At 41.2% G+C, this 17,838-nt stretch overlaps 1 protein-coding gene across 2 annotated transcripts in view; it reads left to right on the forward strand.

The window, feature by feature from the left end:
• The window catches only part of LEPR (leptin receptor), a 30,113-nt gene extending 14,207 nt beyond the window's left edge, over window positions 1-15,906 (forward strand). Inside the window, exons 9-18 of one of the 2 annotated variants that reach the window (XM_035564377.1) lie at window positions 2,790-2,989; window positions 5,078-5,226; window positions 5,467-5,626; window positions 5,715-5,797; window positions 6,487-6,703; window positions 7,857-8,039; window positions 8,622-8,717; window positions 9,277-9,385; window positions 10,053-10,128; window positions 14,840-15,906. In XM_035564377.1, coding sequence (XP_035420270.1) covers window positions 2,790-2,989; window positions 5,078-5,226; window positions 5,467-5,626; window positions 5,715-5,797; window positions 6,487-6,703; window positions 7,857-8,039; window positions 8,622-8,717; window positions 9,277-9,385; window positions 10,053-10,128; window positions 14,840-15,655 — 2,089 coding nt within the window. In that variant the 3' untranslated portion in view covers window positions 15,656-15,906. Of the gene's footprint in view, window positions 1-2,789; window positions 2,990-5,077; window positions 5,227-5,466; window positions 5,627-5,714; window positions 5,798-6,486; window positions 6,704-7,856; window positions 8,040-8,621; window positions 8,718-9,276; window positions 9,386-10,052; window positions 10,129-10,728; window positions 10,865-14,839 lie in introns of those variants that run through there. The other variant, XM_035564378.1, reaches the window with a different exon arrangement.
• Window positions 15,907-17,838: the final 1,932 nt, after the last annotated feature.

A 17,838-nucleotide genomic window follows, 5' to 3' on the forward strand; every position in this document is an offset into this window, starting at 1 on the left:
AAAACAAAACAAAACAAAACTCACTTAGTTGGAGATAAACTTGATTCCTAAAGGGACTGTTGCTTTATGAAGGTAGTGTTTTTGGTGGCTAGAGCAATTTTTACTTTTCATGGTCTTGGTTGGGCGTTTTGGTCTTGCTTGTTTTCAGATGGTTGAATAGAAAGCAACTTTCAAGTCAAGACCAAATTCTTATGATGCTATGACAGTGAAAAAGCCACTGATGCCAATGGAGCCTTCCCAGACCCAGTCCGACATAATGGGTTGCAAAATGTCACCTTTTCTTGAGAAATGTTTGAACAAATGTTTCTAGAACTGTGAAACAGGTCTCCTGTTGAGATCCTCTGTTTTTCTGAGCTTTCCACCTTGTTTTTTTAAGGACTAGGAGTAGTTAAAGGACTAGGAAGGAGATTTCTTACTCTACAAAGAGAAGACTAAGTAAGCTCAAGGCAATGTTTTGTAGACAGCTAACGTTACAGCTGTTTCTTTGCCTTTAGACATCTGTTCTACTCTGCAGCTAACGTTTCTTCTTGTCCATGCCCCTACATTAACAAAGCAGTTCTTATAACCTCTACAGGTTCCTTCTTAGTTCCTTGGAGCTTTAATTTTTATTTTTGTCTTTTGGACACACAAGGAAACTGGGGTGGGTTGCAGGAAAAAAAAGTTTAAAAAAGACAAAACTGATTATTAAATCAGTGATATAATCATCTTCATTCATACAGTTAGTGCCTGGGAAAGTATTGCTTTACCATGAAATAAAAAGGATCCCTCTGAGATACTAACACATTGAGTTTGAGAGTTTTCCTAGAACCATGCTAGTATTTATACAAACAAGATAGACAGACAGCCCGCCCTGAGGAATAATCTTTTGTTTTACTGGACTCTTTGCTGGACTAGTTATGCAAAAGTTTTGCCAAAATAGGCTTAAATCAGTCCTCAGAGCCTAATCCTTTGGAAGGCTGGACTGTCTTTGCTAATGAAGGTGGGTTTAATTTCTGAAATATTATCGTACCACAATAAATATTTCTCAGGATTTTGTGGACTAAAGCAATAACTGGAATGGTTGAGATTTCATGTGGAGACTTTTAGGGCAGGATTAGTGACTGACTGACTAGTAAGGTAGGTTTTGTTTTGACTGTCTTCACAAATATGAATGTAGTGAGTGCACTGCTGGGCAGGGAGCCTGAAATAAACACTGTGCTGCTCTTGCCATGTCTTTTATTCCCAATTCTTCATTGTTCAGGTTTAGCTAAAAAAGGCATGGTTGTTTCTTTTTTTTTTTGAATGCTACATGATAACCCGTCCATTTGCTGCAGTGTTCATGCCTGATGAAACACTGAACAGTAATACAACTGAAAATGCTTGCCAAATGCTAGTATTTAATATGATATTTCCTTCCGTCTGTTGGGTTGCTTTGTTTTGGTTGTTTGGGGTTTTTCTGAGTTTTGTTTGCGTCTGGTTCTGCTTTGTTAATACTAAGGTCTGAAAGATCAAATAAATAAATAAATAAAGTTCATGGGGAACCCACATGAATGTAATGACTACCAAAAAGTTTCAGGATAGGACTTTTTAAGATTTATAGCTATGAAAACAGCATCATCATTTGCACAGCATTCTATTGTATATTGTGAACAAAGATACAAAATGAACGTTTACTAGCCTGAGATGTGCTAAAACGGTCATTTTTTTAAAATTGTCCAAGCTTGATTATGGGAGGCAAGGATAAATATACTGGAGTTGCGAGTGTTTTGTTAGACATAGGCAAGTCCTCAGGATAAAGGTTAGAAATTAAATGTGTTGCACTGACATCAGACGCATCAGATTTTCCAAGAGCACACAGCTATTCTTCTTACTGATGTGATTACATTTTACAGATGAAACCCCATGCTCTGTAATAATGTGGTGTGCTAGCTTTGCATGTTGGTGTTTTGTTTGCGTTGGCTTGTAACTGCGTCTTCCTCTACAGTCAGTGCTGCCAACAGCAACAGCACAGAAATGATCATCCTAGAAAAACAGAATGCTAAACGAAACCTTCAAAGCTGCAGACAAATGTTTAATCAGTATTAGCTATGTTGACAGGAAGAGGAAGGATTCAGCTAAGTCTTAACTTCTGTGGTCCGGCTGAATAGCTAATACCCGATCTGGCCACTCTTACCACAAGTCTGAGCTGTGCCCAGGCTTAGGAGAAATTTGGAAACTTGCTTTTCCACCTCAGATAAGGTGTCACTGCCATTTTGTCCAGAGCCCAGGTCTCCTCTTCCGTGGCCAGATGTGATACTGACCACATGTGGGATTTTAATACCACCTTCTAGCATTGATACTCATTTGGGATTTCAGTCTCGTGGAGACTTCCCTGTGCAAATCTGTTTGGGCCACTTTGCCCTGGACATTAGGTGGTGTCTGAAAAGGCATATTCCTGGCTGGAGGTCTGCGTTGTTAAGGAAAAACACTCAAGTAACACGATTCATGAGTATTAGAGATGCCTGTACCTTTCTTTTTGTACCTCTTCACGTTGTTAGTCTGTTATCAAAAGATTTTGCACTGGGGAGAGCCTTCCACATCCTGCTGTTTTTTCAGGCTAAGAGCCAGAGCTTGAAGGAGTAACACCACAGTGTTATTTATCCATTCAGTGCAGACTTAGTTTGGACAGATCTTGAACTTATCATCAAAAAAATCACACGTTTCCAGTGACACCATCTGTATTAATTGCCTTCCGAGTTCTATTTTATTGATGTCATGAGCAGCTTGTTGTTGCAGTGTATTAACTTAATGTTTTTTTTCCTCTTTTTAAGGAGCAAAATTTATTGTCCTAACTTTCCAAGTATCCCTCCAGAATCAGAGGTGAAAGAATGCCTTTTACAGAGGAATCATTCTTATGAGTGCATATTTCAGCCTATTTTTCTTTTATCTGGATATACCATGTGGATAGAGTTTAAGCACTCGCTAGGAACACTTGAGTCCTCACCAACTTGCGTCGTTCCAGCAGATGTGGGTAGGTCAAGATTTCTGCACGTCTTTCTTTGCTTGTGACCTTGGATTTCATACCTTATATGGTATAGATAAAGTACTTCATAGCATTTTAAATGTATTACATTGTGGAAAGAACATAAAAACATAAGAGTTTCAGTGTCATCTTCTAAAAAACATTGGATTAAATGTTATTTCCATAGATTTTGCTTGGCACAGGAGCAGACTGTAGCTGCAGCTAGTACCTATAAAATGAAACATTCGGTTTTGCATGTTTGTCCTCAACTGTTTTGCAAAGACATCTACAGAAAAAAAAAAAAGAGTATTTTAAAAATCAGTCTAATTTTAAGATTCTTGATAAGCTATCTTTTCTGCTCTTCAGCTGGTTAAGGTTTCCTCCTATGAGGAGAGCCCAGGAGAGCTGGGACTGCTCAGCCTGGAAAAGAGGAGGCTCAGGGGGATCTCAATGACTGTAAATAACCGAAGGGAGGTGCAAAGCCTCAGCCCTACTGTGATTCTCTGGAGGCCCTGCTTTGTTGCAGTGTAGTGCTACATGTGAATTAGTTACACGCCTGCTCATTCCTGTTTAAAATCACAGGAACTGCTTATGTTCTTGCACGCTTTTGCAAAGTTTATTTTGCAACACACAGAGCGCTTAAGTGTGTGTGAAAGCTAGAGGCAGAAACAGCGTTTGAGTGTTTTCAAACACTGCAAAATGTGCAAAGCAAGTCTTGTTGTCTGGTCCGTGAGTCAGAGCGTTCGTTGGACTGTGTATTGCTTTGGACACAAATGTGAACATATGCAGAGAGAACACACTGCAGCTTTGGCTTTGTGTGACTTCTGCAAAAAAAATTGTTCTACATCCATCCACAAAGAGGAAATAGCAGTTTTCCACCCACAATTAGTGTTTTCAATAGATAAGTTCCTTCTGTATTCTAGGTAGACCACAGAACTGCTACATGAAATAAAGCAAAATAATACATGTCTATCTGGGGGGCGGGGAGGGAGAAGTGTGCACATAACATAAACTAAACCAAACTATGCTTTTCATTTCAAATTTTAAATAGAGTGAGCAAAAAATGAATTTATAGGAAGGAAATGAGAAGTTTAATGGATTTATAGCTAAGTGGGGTATGGGATTTAGCATTTGATTATTACTATTTTGGTGGCCTTGTGGTTTTCAGGGTTGCTTCTGTCTAGTTCAAAGAGGATTGTTTGGCAGCCTTGAGCTTCAGAAATAAAAGTGGCGTAAGGGTTGGTGGGGGAGGTCCTGCACTTTTACTGCTTAGAAAATTTGCCAAAAAACCTGGTGCTTGCCTGCATGGCAGCTGTACTGTTAGACTGTGTCAGGGGCTTCTGTGCTCTGCGGGGTGTAAGAGGTTGGTTGGCTGTGTTCTTCTGGGGGGAGGTAGTGGCTCTGTGTGATGCTGCCCAGTGAGGAGTGCTAGCAAGTGCAGGCTTTCAGCTGCAGCAGCCCACAGGCCTCCAGGAGGCTGCTTTACTCAAGCCAGCCCTTCAAGGAAAAAGCAATGAATGGAACTGACCTACATTGGATGGAAGATGCTCTGTATTGTCGTAAAACAAAACCTGTGCGTTCTGGCCTTGCCCAGGATTTAAAGCTTATTTCAAGTTTTTTTTTTCTTCTTTTTTTTTTTTTCTCCTTCCTCACCAGCTAAGTGGTCAAAACCAAATTTATTCTAACTTTGCTTTGTTAGCAAACTGGGGCTTTCTGACATTCACATCCAGTTTGTTGGAGAAGCTCAGTTCTGATGAAATTTTCTGTAAAATAAAACCTTCACATAAAATCTCCATTAATGTTTGTATAAGCCTGCACTTTCCACATCCTTTAGAAGATTTGCCTTTCTGGGCCACATATGCTTCTACTTTGTATACTGGGGCACCCTATTAGTGCCAGGCTGCATCTTTTGCCGTTAGTACCAGGGGATGAATTATTGTGTTTGGTTTACGATCCAGCTTTACCTGGAGTAGCAGAGGCCATGATGTTACCTGCCACCCTTGGGAAGGAAGAAGGTAGACCACAATGACTTGATTTAATGAGAAATGTCAGTGCAGATATTAGTCTTTTTTTTTTTTTTCTCTTTCAATTTTCTAGTGAAGCCACTTCCTCCCTCTGACATTAAAGCAGAGATCACCAGAAATGATGGGCTGCTGAATGTGAGCTGGACAAACCCTGTGTTTACAAATGATGATCTTAAATTTCAGATTCGGTATGCTGAGAACGGGGAAGAACTAACATGGGAGGTACTGTTTTTTTAAAATCTGTATTGAAGTGTGAATTGCTGCAGTGTTATTTAGTGTGTCAGCTAGGATTTACGGAGTATGTTGTATTTGGTGAATCACAGTTCTGAGCATTGCATTATCTAGCAAAGGATGTGACTGAGAAGGCCACTTTTCACTTGATTTGTTTTTAGGAGTTTTGATCGTAACAAATGCCTAAACAACCTTTTTTTCTTACTCTGAGTATTTTGACTTCCGTTACAGCTGTATGAAATTTCAAATGTGCCAACAAGATCAGCTATGATAAAGGTTCAGAAACTCTGTGTTGAGTATGTTGTTCAGGTCCGCTGCAGAGCACTGGATGGTTTAGGTTACTGGAGCAACTGGAGCAGATCAGCTTATGCAGTTGTGAGAGATATCAAAGGTACGTGTGCTTTCAGAGCATGCTCTGATGCTCAGTCCAGTTTCAGACTCAGATGTGACACTGTTCTTTCAAAACTGTAATCTTGCAGCTCCCTTACAAGGCCCTGAGTTTTGGAGAGTTGTTGTTGAAGATCCAGCAAGGAGGCAGAAAAATGTTACCCTCCTGTGGAAGGTGAGAACACTTAGAGTTTGGTCTTTCACTTTGAAAGATGCATGACCCAAAAGCATTGGTAGGATTAATGAAATTGATAAGCACGTGCTTCCCTGCCCTGAGAGGCAACCTGGGGTGGTCACTGTTTACAGGGCTTGGTATGCAGCATGCTTGCAGGCTTTGGCTGCCAATTTCTGCTAACCAAGTTCTCCGAGCAGAATGTGCCACTGAGTCCTAGACAGCTGCCTGTACAAACACCTCGGCAAGGGCGTGTAAACTGGGCAAAGCTGTGTTGAAAGGTTAACGCAGGATAGAGGGGAAAAAGTACATCAGTGACTGGCCACTCCTGTTTGTCTGTGCAGCGATATTAGGTGTGCAAACAGTCATCTGTATTTTTCAGTCCTGGAAAATGCTAACAGAAAATTGTGAACTGTTTGAGGAGTGTGAAAGTTTATATTTCCTTGTATTCCCCCCTCCCCCCCCCCCCCCCCTTCAATGGAAAGATAGCAGGTAAGAGTGCCAGCTTTCAGATAGAGAAGTTAAGTCTTTAAATGGACTACAGTGTCTTTGCTAAAAGTAGACGGTCTATAAAATATCTTTCTTGGGTCACGTTTTCTTAGAACTCTTTAAAACCAACATCTTCTGCCCAAATAATGTTTCCTTTTGAAATCAAAGACTGGGAAATTAATTAATGCCAATGTTTGCTGCAGCCACTGATGAAGAATCACTCATTGTGCAGTGTGAGCCGATACATTATAAAGCATCAGACATCAGAAAACACCACGTGGTCAGAATATGTCGATAAAGGCACTACCTGTTTATTTCCATGGACTGAACACACACATACCATTACAGTTTTAGCCATGAATTCAATTGGAGTTTCTTCAATTAATTTTAATTTAACTCTATCACAGCAATTGAGCACAGGTAAGAACACCAGTTAGTTACCATTTTGCGATGTGGAATATGTTAGGAATTCTTGTGATGCTTTTGGGAAAAGCTTTCTTTGTAATAAAAATCCCTTTGTTAAAAGAAGAATCATGATACGTTCACCTGTATTATGGGAATCAGATTCTGTCTCTCTCCAACAGATCTATTTGAAAAATGAAATTTCTATCACATGAAAATTGTAATGAACTTTAGATTGGGAAAAAAGTCGTCCTTAACAGTTGTCCTTCACTAACAGAATCTAAAGTAATTGATCAAATAAAAATGAAATCATACCGTAAAACTGATCTTTCATCCTCTTTGTCTTGGGAACACCCAGCATTCCTGCTAGGGAATGTTTTGTTGTTTCCAAAATGAAATGTGGTCTAATTTCTCTGGCTGCTCACCTGACAGGGTGCCAGAGTGCATAGTTCTCAGAGGTTTGGCTTTACTCCCTGGGCAGCCTTTTCATCGGTTCAGCTGCATTCTGCTTTATTAATAAAATAAAGGCTGTCGGTTCTGACAATTTCAACTGTGTAACATTCATATGCAAATATATAATGTGGGAAACGTTACTGCAGTCTATTCATAGAACTTTACAGCTGTAATGCAATTTTAGAAGCATTTTTATAGGTAAAAGTCTTTCTGGTTGTTCTGGAAAGCCTGTAGTTGGTGGCAGATGTAAGGGGAAGCATTTGTTTGCCTGGACTGTGATCTGGGTATCTTACTTAGAGAGATTTACTGGGATTTAGCTTACAGGCTCCCAGTGTGTGTTTTACTAGCTAAATGTTGACAGTCCATTTGCTGATAATTTCTTAGCTAAGCGCTGATAATTAAGGCGGTACATGTGAGAACCAGGCTATTTGTTTAATGTTTGGTAAGAAACTTGTTCTGTTTAGCGTTCGGGATTAGTTGGTGTGAACCACGCTTCACTGGCTTAAAGAGAATTAAGTTTGCTTACGTGAACTAAGGATCAAGCTTTATTGTATAAAGATAAAAACAAACAAACAAAACCACAAAAAACTAAAGAAGTAAATAGTGAAGCTCCAAAACTGTCATGCATTTTACAGTATACACCTCTCCTGCTAAGCCAGCTCTCATCTCACTTCTGTCAGAGTTCACGTAATTCACTCTTTTGTCCTTGTTTTGTCAGTGAATGCTGTGCAGTCACTCGTTGCTTACCCAGTGAACAGCACTTGTGTGATTTTGACTTGGACGCTTTCACCTCGCACATATGTGATAACATCTTTTGTTATTGAATGGAAAAACCTTAACAAAGAAGAGGAGATGAAATGGGTGCGAGTTCCTCCGAATACTAGTAAATATTATATTTATGGTGAGTGTGTACTTGAAAATGTAATGCATTATGTTAATTGTTATTGAATAGAAAAATCTAGCAGTTTTCTGAGTTCTTACATTTCTTCCCCCTATCTCTGTTTGTGATTTATATTTTTTTTTATGGTAAGGAACAGTAGAACAATTTTTAATTATTGTTAGTGGACTGACTGTAAAGGACTGACTGTTGCATTCATAATCCAGGTTGACAAAGAATGAAGCTCAGGTGTGTGTTCATTTTTTGGCAATACGATAAAATTAGTTCTGGAATACTGACCATACCAGCTAATTATGTAAGTTAATATGTGTTAATTCCATCTGCATTTTTGGCTTTAATCTTAGAAAATTTTATAATAGTTGCATAAAGGTGCTAATTCCATTGAAAAAAATAATGCTAGATTATGCTGTAAAGATTAATAGTTTTAATCTTTTGATGTTAAAGTGCATATCTATAAAAGATAGCTTTTGTTATGACCCCTCTGGGCTGGTCTGAACTCTGATATGTGACCAGAGCCTCTCTGGAGGTCACTGTTTAATAGCAGGGTAATAGTTTTGATTCAAAAGGCTGACTTCTTCTTTCCAGATCACTTTATTCTTATTGAGAAGTACCACTTCAGCCTGTACCCCGTGTTTGCTGGAGGAGTTGGCAAATCCAGAGTGACAGATGAATTTACCAAAGGTGACTCACGGCGTCTTTCTTCATGTTATGAAATAGGAGCTTGATAGTAAAAGTTAGGTTTAAATGTGGAAGAAGTCTGTAGTTTATCAGAAGAAAGTCAATAATAAGGTAACTTTAATACATCTATAAACTGCTCGAGATTTCAGTTGCTTTAATTTGAAAACTGTGTGAAGTTAATTGAGGGAGGGAGGCAACTGAATTCCCATCAACCTAACTTAATAGCTGAGATCGTAGGTCTCTGTGATTCTTCATTCTCCAGTTATGGGCTATTCTCTTATTTTATGTGCTCTGATTTCATTTCCCAATAACAAGGGAGCAGGGGGGACCTCCCCCAGCGATGGAGGAGTCACCTCTATTTAAAATAATTCGTTCCCTTTTGTCTGTTTGTTCTCAAGGTAAAAGTTCATTGATCTGCAATAAAACTTTATCAAGGTTTTTTTTTTTTTTGAGGGAGGGCATACGCTGTTGCTTCTCCTGTTTATATATATATGTTCGTTATTTCCTGTTTACAAACTTTTCAGAAAAATTATTTCTCCTGCATTATCTGCATCCCTTTTAGTTCCAGATGGATATGAAAACCAGAATAATGCTAGCCTCTATATGGTTCTGCCAATAGTTATTTCAACCTTGGTTTTGTTGCTTGGAGCATTGCTGATTTCACAGCAAAGGTAAGTTCATTTTTATATAAAAGTCACGGCCTTTAGAAGGTGATGCAGCTTAGCTGGCTGTCTGCTGAACTGGTGGCCAGTGTCTTTCTGGGGAAAGCTAGGAATTATTTTTATCACTTGTACTTTTGAGATGTACTCAAAGGCAGTGGACTCTGGAATATAGCACCAAGAATTTAAATGTCTCGAGTGCACAGGCTTGTTACCTTGTAAAAGTCAGACCTTCCAGGGCTGGTGTCCGTGTGGTAAGGTGATGATCAGTGCTGTTCTTTTTCCCTGGGAAATACCACTTCAGCCTGTACCACACACTGCTTACTTTTGCAGTGTTTTGTGGACAAGCTAATGAGTGTCAAGTGCTTTGAAGCACTGTGTGTCCCAGATTTAATTGTCATCGCAAATAAAGCCAATTAAAAAAAAAATCTGAGTTTTGTGGAATGTGGGTTGGGATCTTACTCAGCAAAGACTGCCTGTACATTTCATAATTTACAAAACTGCCATATGATATCTCACTTTGTTATTTTTCTATTGAATTTTGACCATCTAGAATATCTGAAATGATCATTTGTCACAGTTCTAGATAAATAAAATCACACATGTTCCCTTTCTGACATAGCAAAAGTACAGAATGTATGAGAACAGTACCAACTCCAGAATTTACCTAATATTTCAGAATGAAGAAACTGTTTTGGGAAGATGTTCCAAACCCCAAGAATTGCTCCTGGGCACAAGGAGTTAATTTTCAGAAGGTATGCATTTCCCTGGTGATGCTTCTTCCCCCACCCTGTGGGTCAGGCTGCTCTTTGCTCAGTAATGAACTCTACGTATTGGGTAGACCCTGGAACCTCTGAAGTTAGTAATACAGCGGATCTTTCAGCTGTAGAAAGTTCTTTCAGCTGCAGAAATGGGCTAGGACCAGAGACCAGCATCTCTCTTGAATGCTGGGGTGTTTAAATTTCAGGGCTATTAGTAAATCGGTTGTAGAATCAGAGTGTGCCCCGTAGGTGTAATGCTCATTTATCTCATTGAGTGCCACATTTGCATCAACAGCCATATATTTTGCTGGGGTAAACTGCCTCTCAGCACATGAATCAAGAGCTGTGATGTGATGGGCTGTGGCAGGTAAGAGCCTTTACATGGACTTAGCCAGTTTGCAGCACAAAACAAAGTTTCTCACGGTCTTACGGGTTGACAATGGGTAATTGCTGAAACAATAATCTAAATTCAGGCCTGTTACTACTAAAAGAAAGAGCACCTCATGGCAGAAGATTTTTTTCAGGTATTTAATTTGCATTCCCAGTGAAGGTTTCTTTTCTCATCTTTAATTTTATTTCATTTCATTTAAACAGAGAATGGACATTCTTTGAAGTCTAATCATGGTCACTGCCTGCAGAACCATTGGGCCAGCTCCCAGGCTTCCTATACAGAATTGTTAGAAGATTTTTCTATTTATATTCAGAAGACAGGAAACAGATACAATACAATGCTGATTTGCTTAAATATAATGAATCCTGCAAGTAGCTCTGTCAAAAATCTAAAATACCCTTGCAAAAATTAGGAGTAAGTGCCATGTTACAGATCAAAAGATGGTTTGTCACTTGCGTAGGCAGAAACACTTTAGATTTGGTGTTTTTAGTGCCCTGCTGACTAAGGCTGTGACTATCAACGGGTTCGATGCTTTCAAGCCCCAGCCTTCAAAAGGAGTTGAAAGAGGAGTTGAAAGGCCTTTCCCAGGATGCAGCCATGGAAGCAGAGATATCAGACAGGTTTGGGATTTATCCTGTTGAAAGCAAGATCTGCCTAGCTGTTGGCTTCACATTAAAGTGTTTTTTGTTGTTGTTTTTTATTTTTCTAATCAAATATTTGTTCTAGTCGAGAGCTAGCTTAGGAGTTCCCACTGACTCCAGGCACATCGAAGTGATCGGATCTTGTATTTGCACAAGTACAGGGTTCTCCCGTTAAGGTCTTTTGAAATTATATGTATATATATATCTGGGTGCAGCAGCAACTCAGAGAATGCAGAAACTGTGCCTTGTGCCTTGCTTGATTTTTCCTTGAAATTCCAATATGCATGCTGTTTATCTGGCTTCTTCGTTCATTATCGTTTAAACATGCAGCCAGGTCAGTGCAGATGCCTGAATAATCTGACGTTACATCTGTGTTGGGGAAGATGCAGTCGTGGTCTGACAGAGGACAAGCGGGCGTTCTCCAGCCTTGCGGCAGCAGTCACAGTGGCTGGCGGTAGCAGAGCCTGTGCCTCTTGGCTTGGTCTGGAAAGCGAAGTGTGCTGTCCCTGTGCAGTTCGTTAAATCCCAGACCGGGCTGACGTGTCTGCTTCCATGGCTGCATCCTGGGAGGGGCTGGGCTCTTCGAACAAATAGCTGTGAGTTGCAGGAGTATCAGTTGCACCAGCACACCTGTATTTGTCTGTTTAATCTTTTCATCTGTAGTGACAGGAGCTCGAGACAATCCTTATTATTCCAGATTGCAAAGGTGTATGAAATTTGCACGGTGGATTTGACACATTGGAAATGATTCTCCTCACCAACTGCTAGAGCCGAAATAAGTGTATCAAAGTTGATGATGTTTTTAACTAGGAGGGGAAAGTCATGCCCATGCTGACACGCTGGTGATACTGCACCGTATTCATATGCCTTGTTCCATAATTAATTGGAAAGAAATGATGCATGCAAGTATGAAAGAAATTGAAGTTTGACATGATTTTTGACAGCTTGTTACGTAGTAGAAAGCATGCCTCTTTGGTACGGTGTACTAATCTTACTGGAAAATATTGCTTAATGTTAATTGCACTGAAGGCATAGTGCCCGTCCCCAGATGAGCATGATCACCTCTCGCTAGTTTCATGATGTCCGAGGCTGAAACACGTTCTTCGAGGCAGTGTGTTTAGGGTCAAATTCTGCATTTGTACGTATGCATGCAATTTCCACTAGCGAAAGCAGTGCACAGGACTGGTATGGTATTTTCCCCTCACTGTAATAACCATTGATTACACAAACAGCCTGGATACCACTACTGGAAAGTTCTGATGTCTTTCTGAAGGCATCTGCTGTGGAACACATTTTGTCTTGGTACATAGCCATACTAAATCCTTCAGTCAACATCTAATCATTACCTTGTATGTCCAGTACAGCATATTGGTATATGGTACTCCTGAACTGCATTTATAGAGTATTCCTTTATCGGGATTGTATTGCTTACAGTAGCAAGAGATTAAAATCACAATTTAAAACAGGCAAATCTTGCATCTAGATTCAGTCTTGCGAGCTTTTACATAATGTCAGAACCATGAAAATTTCTGTTACTTGCTCAGTAAAATAAACAAAGTTTTAGTGCCTGCTGTTGTAGAATACTAAAGCACAAGTACACTTGCTTTCCAAGAAAATTCGTGTAAATCCTTCAAAGAATGATGCATATCTAAATTACCCTATAAGTCCATGGGGTTACTTGCAACATGTAAAGCTAAAAGCCTGTACAGTCACAATCTGGTCTTGATGGAATTAGGCCAACAGCATATTTTGCTGTATCTGTGTTTAGCAACTAGAGTGCAAAATATTTTCGACTTGAACCTGTCTCAGGCGTGGTAACTGGCGTACAGAGATAGTCTTGCTTCTGACAAGTCTGTGATAAATGCAAGGTAAAACCTAGACTGACCAGGAGGGCAAAACACAACATTGCTTGAAATTCCTTCTTTGTTTGGATCCCATTTCATCTGGTCAGCAGAGTTTGGGAACTGGTGACCTGGGACTGTGATTTTCGTCCTGAGTTTTACAGAACTGCTCTGCCTGTTGTTTAGCACACTTTGTGCGCAGATTATACCGTACGTGTATATACTGTGGAAATCCAGCGCTGTTCACCCAGCTTACTCTGTAATTCTTGATGTTTTGTTTTCTCAGGATGCTGGATTATACATTGTATTTGATCTAACTTGTTTTAATAAGTGACATCTGAGCTGGCAGATGGAGGCTTTTGCCAAACAGCCTACCTGTCTTTGAATGCGACGGATTTAATCTCTGCAGGCAATACTATTGACGTGTTTTCTGTGGTGCTTATATGCATTTATAAGAACAGATACTGGAGGCGGGGGTGAAGAAGGAAGCAGATTTTGGAAGGAGATAAACCGTCCCTGCTCAGGACAAACCAGCTGCCGGTTGCAGGAGGGTAGTTGTGGCAGGAGGGCCGTGTGGTGGTCTGGTTGTTCCAAAGCTGCCGGCTGGCCTCTGTCTCCTGTTGGAAAATGCTGCTGGGGCAATGTCCCCTGCCCGGACCACTTGTCTGCTGGACACAGCAGTGCCTGTGCAAGTCCCTAGCAAGCCTGTGAGGGAGCAGGTGGCTGTCACTGGGCAGTGTAAGTTAGGGTTGTTACGGCTTGATACGCGCAGCATCGTAGCACTCCTCAGCTCCTTTCAATAGCTGGCCAGTTTTCTGTGTGCTGCCTGACACGATCGGAAGCCTGGGAGAGATGCCAGTGTGGGAAGGTGATGGGCTCGTGGGGGCAAGTACCAGAGCAGGTAGAAACCTGCTCACAGGCTTTGCCACACGAGGGCATTGTCACTGCTGGTAGCTAGGCTGAAGCAGCAGCCCGAGCCGTGGAAGTTAGTACGCTCTTTCTATAACTGCGTACCAGTCTAAGTATTTTGACACGTTCCTAGTTGTTTTGGCAGCTTTCCTGCTGTAAAATATGGTTTGCTAATATACACAAAATCTGTTTTAATCTATTTGTTTTGTCTTGAATTCCTTAGGAAATACATGTTTTTTCAAGTGAATTTTCCTTTGTAGCTAGGAGTTCCTGTTCTGTTCAGCTCATGCTGTTGTATATTTTACATGTGTATATATATTAGGTAGTAGCAAAGCACACATTTCTGCAAAATAAACGTGTTTCTCTTCGTGCAGTTCAGACATACAGCTGTTACGTAGATGGGAATGCTCTAAAAACACAACAGAAAGACTGAATTTGACCCCAAATAACATAATCCTAGCAGGAGAAGTTATTTTGGCGTGTATACAATTTAAGATGATTTGTTTATACAATCTAAATAAAAAGCCAAGAAAATCTAAGGGTATAAGATCTTTGTCTTGCAAAGCACTCGCGTGTGTTTTTAACAATACGTGCATGTTGATTAATGTCGAAACGTTTGGGACCACTCGGCTGCTTGTATTTCAGCTTAAACCATACACTGTCGTGGCTGGAGTACTGAGCGCTTCACAACACGCTTGCTTTGCAGCACTTGCCACACAAAGAGGTTCTCGCTTTGTCTTTCCCCTCAGTCTTCACCAACACACAGACATAAAGAAAAGGGGAGATGATTTTAGGGGATTTTCAATTATATGCTCTCACTAAAACGGTGGAGGTTTTGTCTGTGATTCTTAAAATCAGTAACTTCATACTGAAATAAAGCTATTAAGTAGTAGATGAGCATTAAAATATATCTTTTCTTCTAGCCCGAAACTTTTGAGCACCTTTTTATCAAGCACCCCGAAGCAATGTCATTTGAGCCTCTTCTTCTGGAACCAGAAATAGTGCTGGAAGACATCAGTGTTACCAAGGCATTGAAACAAGAAGATACGCAAGATTTTTTAGTAATTAATTCAATGTTTACAAAAATTCAAGACTCTGAACACGACTCTGCTTGTTCTAGCAGCCATTTCACTAGCAGCAGCTTCTCTGAGAGCTTTCACAATGACCAAATCGCTGGAGAAATTACAAGGCAGTCCGACATAAAATATGCTACTATTATCAGCAGCTCCAGATCCAGTGGGCTTTATGAAGAGAAGAAGAATCTCAGGAGTTGTTTTGAGAGATGCTTCTTAGCTGAAGATTCCTTAGTTGCAGGTGCTTTCTCAAGTAGCTCTTGGGAGGTGGGAAACCAGGCTTTTCTCCTGCTGCCTGATCAGCCTGGCAGTCGGCCCAGCAAGACTCTTTCCCTTTCCCTGATTTCTTCAGAGGGGTTTTCAGAGCCTTCAGATCAGGATGACGCCTTCACAGATGGAGGCAGTCGTGAGCGAAGCCTCTATTACCTAGGGATAGCATCACTTGAAAAAAGAGAGAGTGACATTTTTTTAACAGAGAGTTCCGGAGTGATGTGTCAGTTCCACACAGCTGATCTGCTCAGAGACGTGGGGTTCCTTCAGAACACGCCTCCTAGTTTAAATGCATTTATCCAAAGTAGCTTTAAGTATAAAGCCATTGTGCCGTACATGCCTCAGTTCCAGATGCCTGCTGCCAAGGTGCAAGACGCCACAGAGAACAACTCTTAAGTCATCACACCATAACTTGATGCTCATCGTGGCTTTTTAGGTGTTGATATGTTCCCCCATTTCCCCTCTCCTGACTTCTTTCAGGAGCTCTCCTGTTTGGAAGTTGGGTGACTAATCCTGTATTTGAGTCCCAGGATTTCAGCAGGAAGAAATTCTGTTTCTTGACCTAATTGACCTGATTTTCACATGAGGGGCCTTCCTTTATATATTTGATATATAAATATATTCAAATTAGCCTCTGGTGCCAAATAGTTTATTCCTGTTACGCGCACATCCGAGCACCCCGGTGCGGAACTGCCCTTGCCATTGGACTTTGTGCCACAGGCGTTGAGGTGAGGGCTGGCTGGGACCAAACACGGTGCTCAGCCCAGAGGCTCCGTGCCGCGGGCTGTGCCAGGATGGGACCGAGGGCAGCTTTGCCAGCCCTCAGGAGCCGTACCTGGTGCTGCTCCCGTGGCTCGTGTGCGGGCAGAGCACAGCAGCCCCGGCTGGGTGGCCTCAGCGTGTGGCAGGAGCCTTCCTCCAGCTGGGAGAGGCAGAGGAGCTGGGTGTGGAGACTCCCAAACACTATTAAATGGCTGGGAAGGGTTCAAGCAATGTCCCTCAAATAAACACAGCTCCAGTTTCATGCACTTGCTGAATGACACTGTACAGCCTTCTTGTGGCTTGCACCCAGTTCTGTGCCAGCGGGCTCCTTCCAGTTTGTCACTGCCAAACATCTTTGGGGGCATAGCTCGTCTGTTGGCAGTACGGACCCATGCACACGTTTCTCTCCGTTTAGGAGGAAGAAAATCTCTATTTAACATGTTGGCCAACAGCAGTGAAAGAGCTCACTCTTGCTCTAGGTTTTATTGGGGAGTCCAAGGGCGAGACAGAAAGGAGTGACCTAATCCATAGCATTAAAGAGCATATTGAAACAGAAGGTGCCTACATTTTGTCTGGGGGGGAGAAACTCTGATGTGTACAAACTCGGATACTGTACAAGTACCAGTGGCTTTTTTTGTTCGTTTGTTTCTCCAAAATCCTGATGTATTGATTGCTTTGCTGGCACCTGCATTTAATTGAGCCTGTGGGTACCCAGATGGTCCACATGAGAAAGCCGTCAGAATCCTGCCCTTCAGTGGTTGAAAGGGAGGCCATGACCAGTGGAGGCAAACTTGGGGCTCTTTTTACGTTGTCTCTTACAGTAAAATGAGAAATGTTCAGCAGCAGCATCAAAGAGCTGTAAGAAGGGCTGTGAGGGCAGAGGCCTGTGCTGAGCAGTGCCTTAGCACATCAAAGATGCCCTGAAGGAGCGACTGTTCTGCTAGGCAAGGACTTGTGGCGCTGCAGCAAGAGGAACAGAGTCAAAAATCTTGGCGCTGCACAACCGCGGGGTGTTACCTGGCTGAAACCGTGCGCTTGGAAGTAAAGCACCCATGTTTTTGTTGACCATGAGATTCTAGTACAAATGGTATTGCGGTAAAACTAACATCTCTTCCAAATCTAATTTGTAAGAACCACAGTAGAAAAGGCAGTAATTTGATCCAAGAATCCTGTATTTTTGATCTGCAGTGGCTATACGGACATGAAGTCAGTTCGTGAGCCATGCTCAGTTCAGCTTTGGCTAGGAGGAAAATCAGATCTTGCATCCCTGCTGTGTTTGTAGGTAAACAAAACCACACACTTACTTGCAAGCCAAATATATTTTTTTCTACTTCATAGCTAATAAATATTTTTGTATACATACTTTTTCAAGGAACTATTTTGAAAAGCTAAGAAAGATGAAAATACTGTGTATTCCAGAGCTAAATTTCTGTAAAACTTACTTGGGGAATTAAAAACAAAAGGGCAAAATTCAGCAACAATAGTAAATAGCAGGTGTGTGGAAATATTTTAATATATTAGTGATAAGAAATCCAATGGAGCAGAAGGGACCAAAGCAAGTATATGGTTGCACTTTCAATTTAAGACAATTTAAAAAAAGAAAAAAAAAAACTTTTTCTCAAACAAGCTGCTAACCTGGCTCTTGCTGGGTGTCTGTGTTTTGAATGCCGACATGACCCAAGTCTGATGTGGTTGTTTCAGAAAAATGGGGTGTGCAGGGAGGTAGTTGGCCAAAGCTCCTTGTCACTAGGAAGTGTGATTGGAGCTGCAGGGACGAGCCTGAAGTCTTGAAAAGGCTCCCGTAGGGTTGGGCAGCC

The sequence above is a fragment of the Cygnus atratus genome, chromosome 8 (assembly GCF_013377495.2).
Source record: "Cygnus atratus isolate AKBS03 ecotype Queensland, Australia chromosome 8, CAtr_DNAZoo_HiC_assembly, whole genome shotgun sequence".
Classification (NCBI taxonomy): Eukaryota; Metazoa; Chordata; class Aves; order Anseriformes; family Anatidae; genus Cygnus; species Cygnus atratus.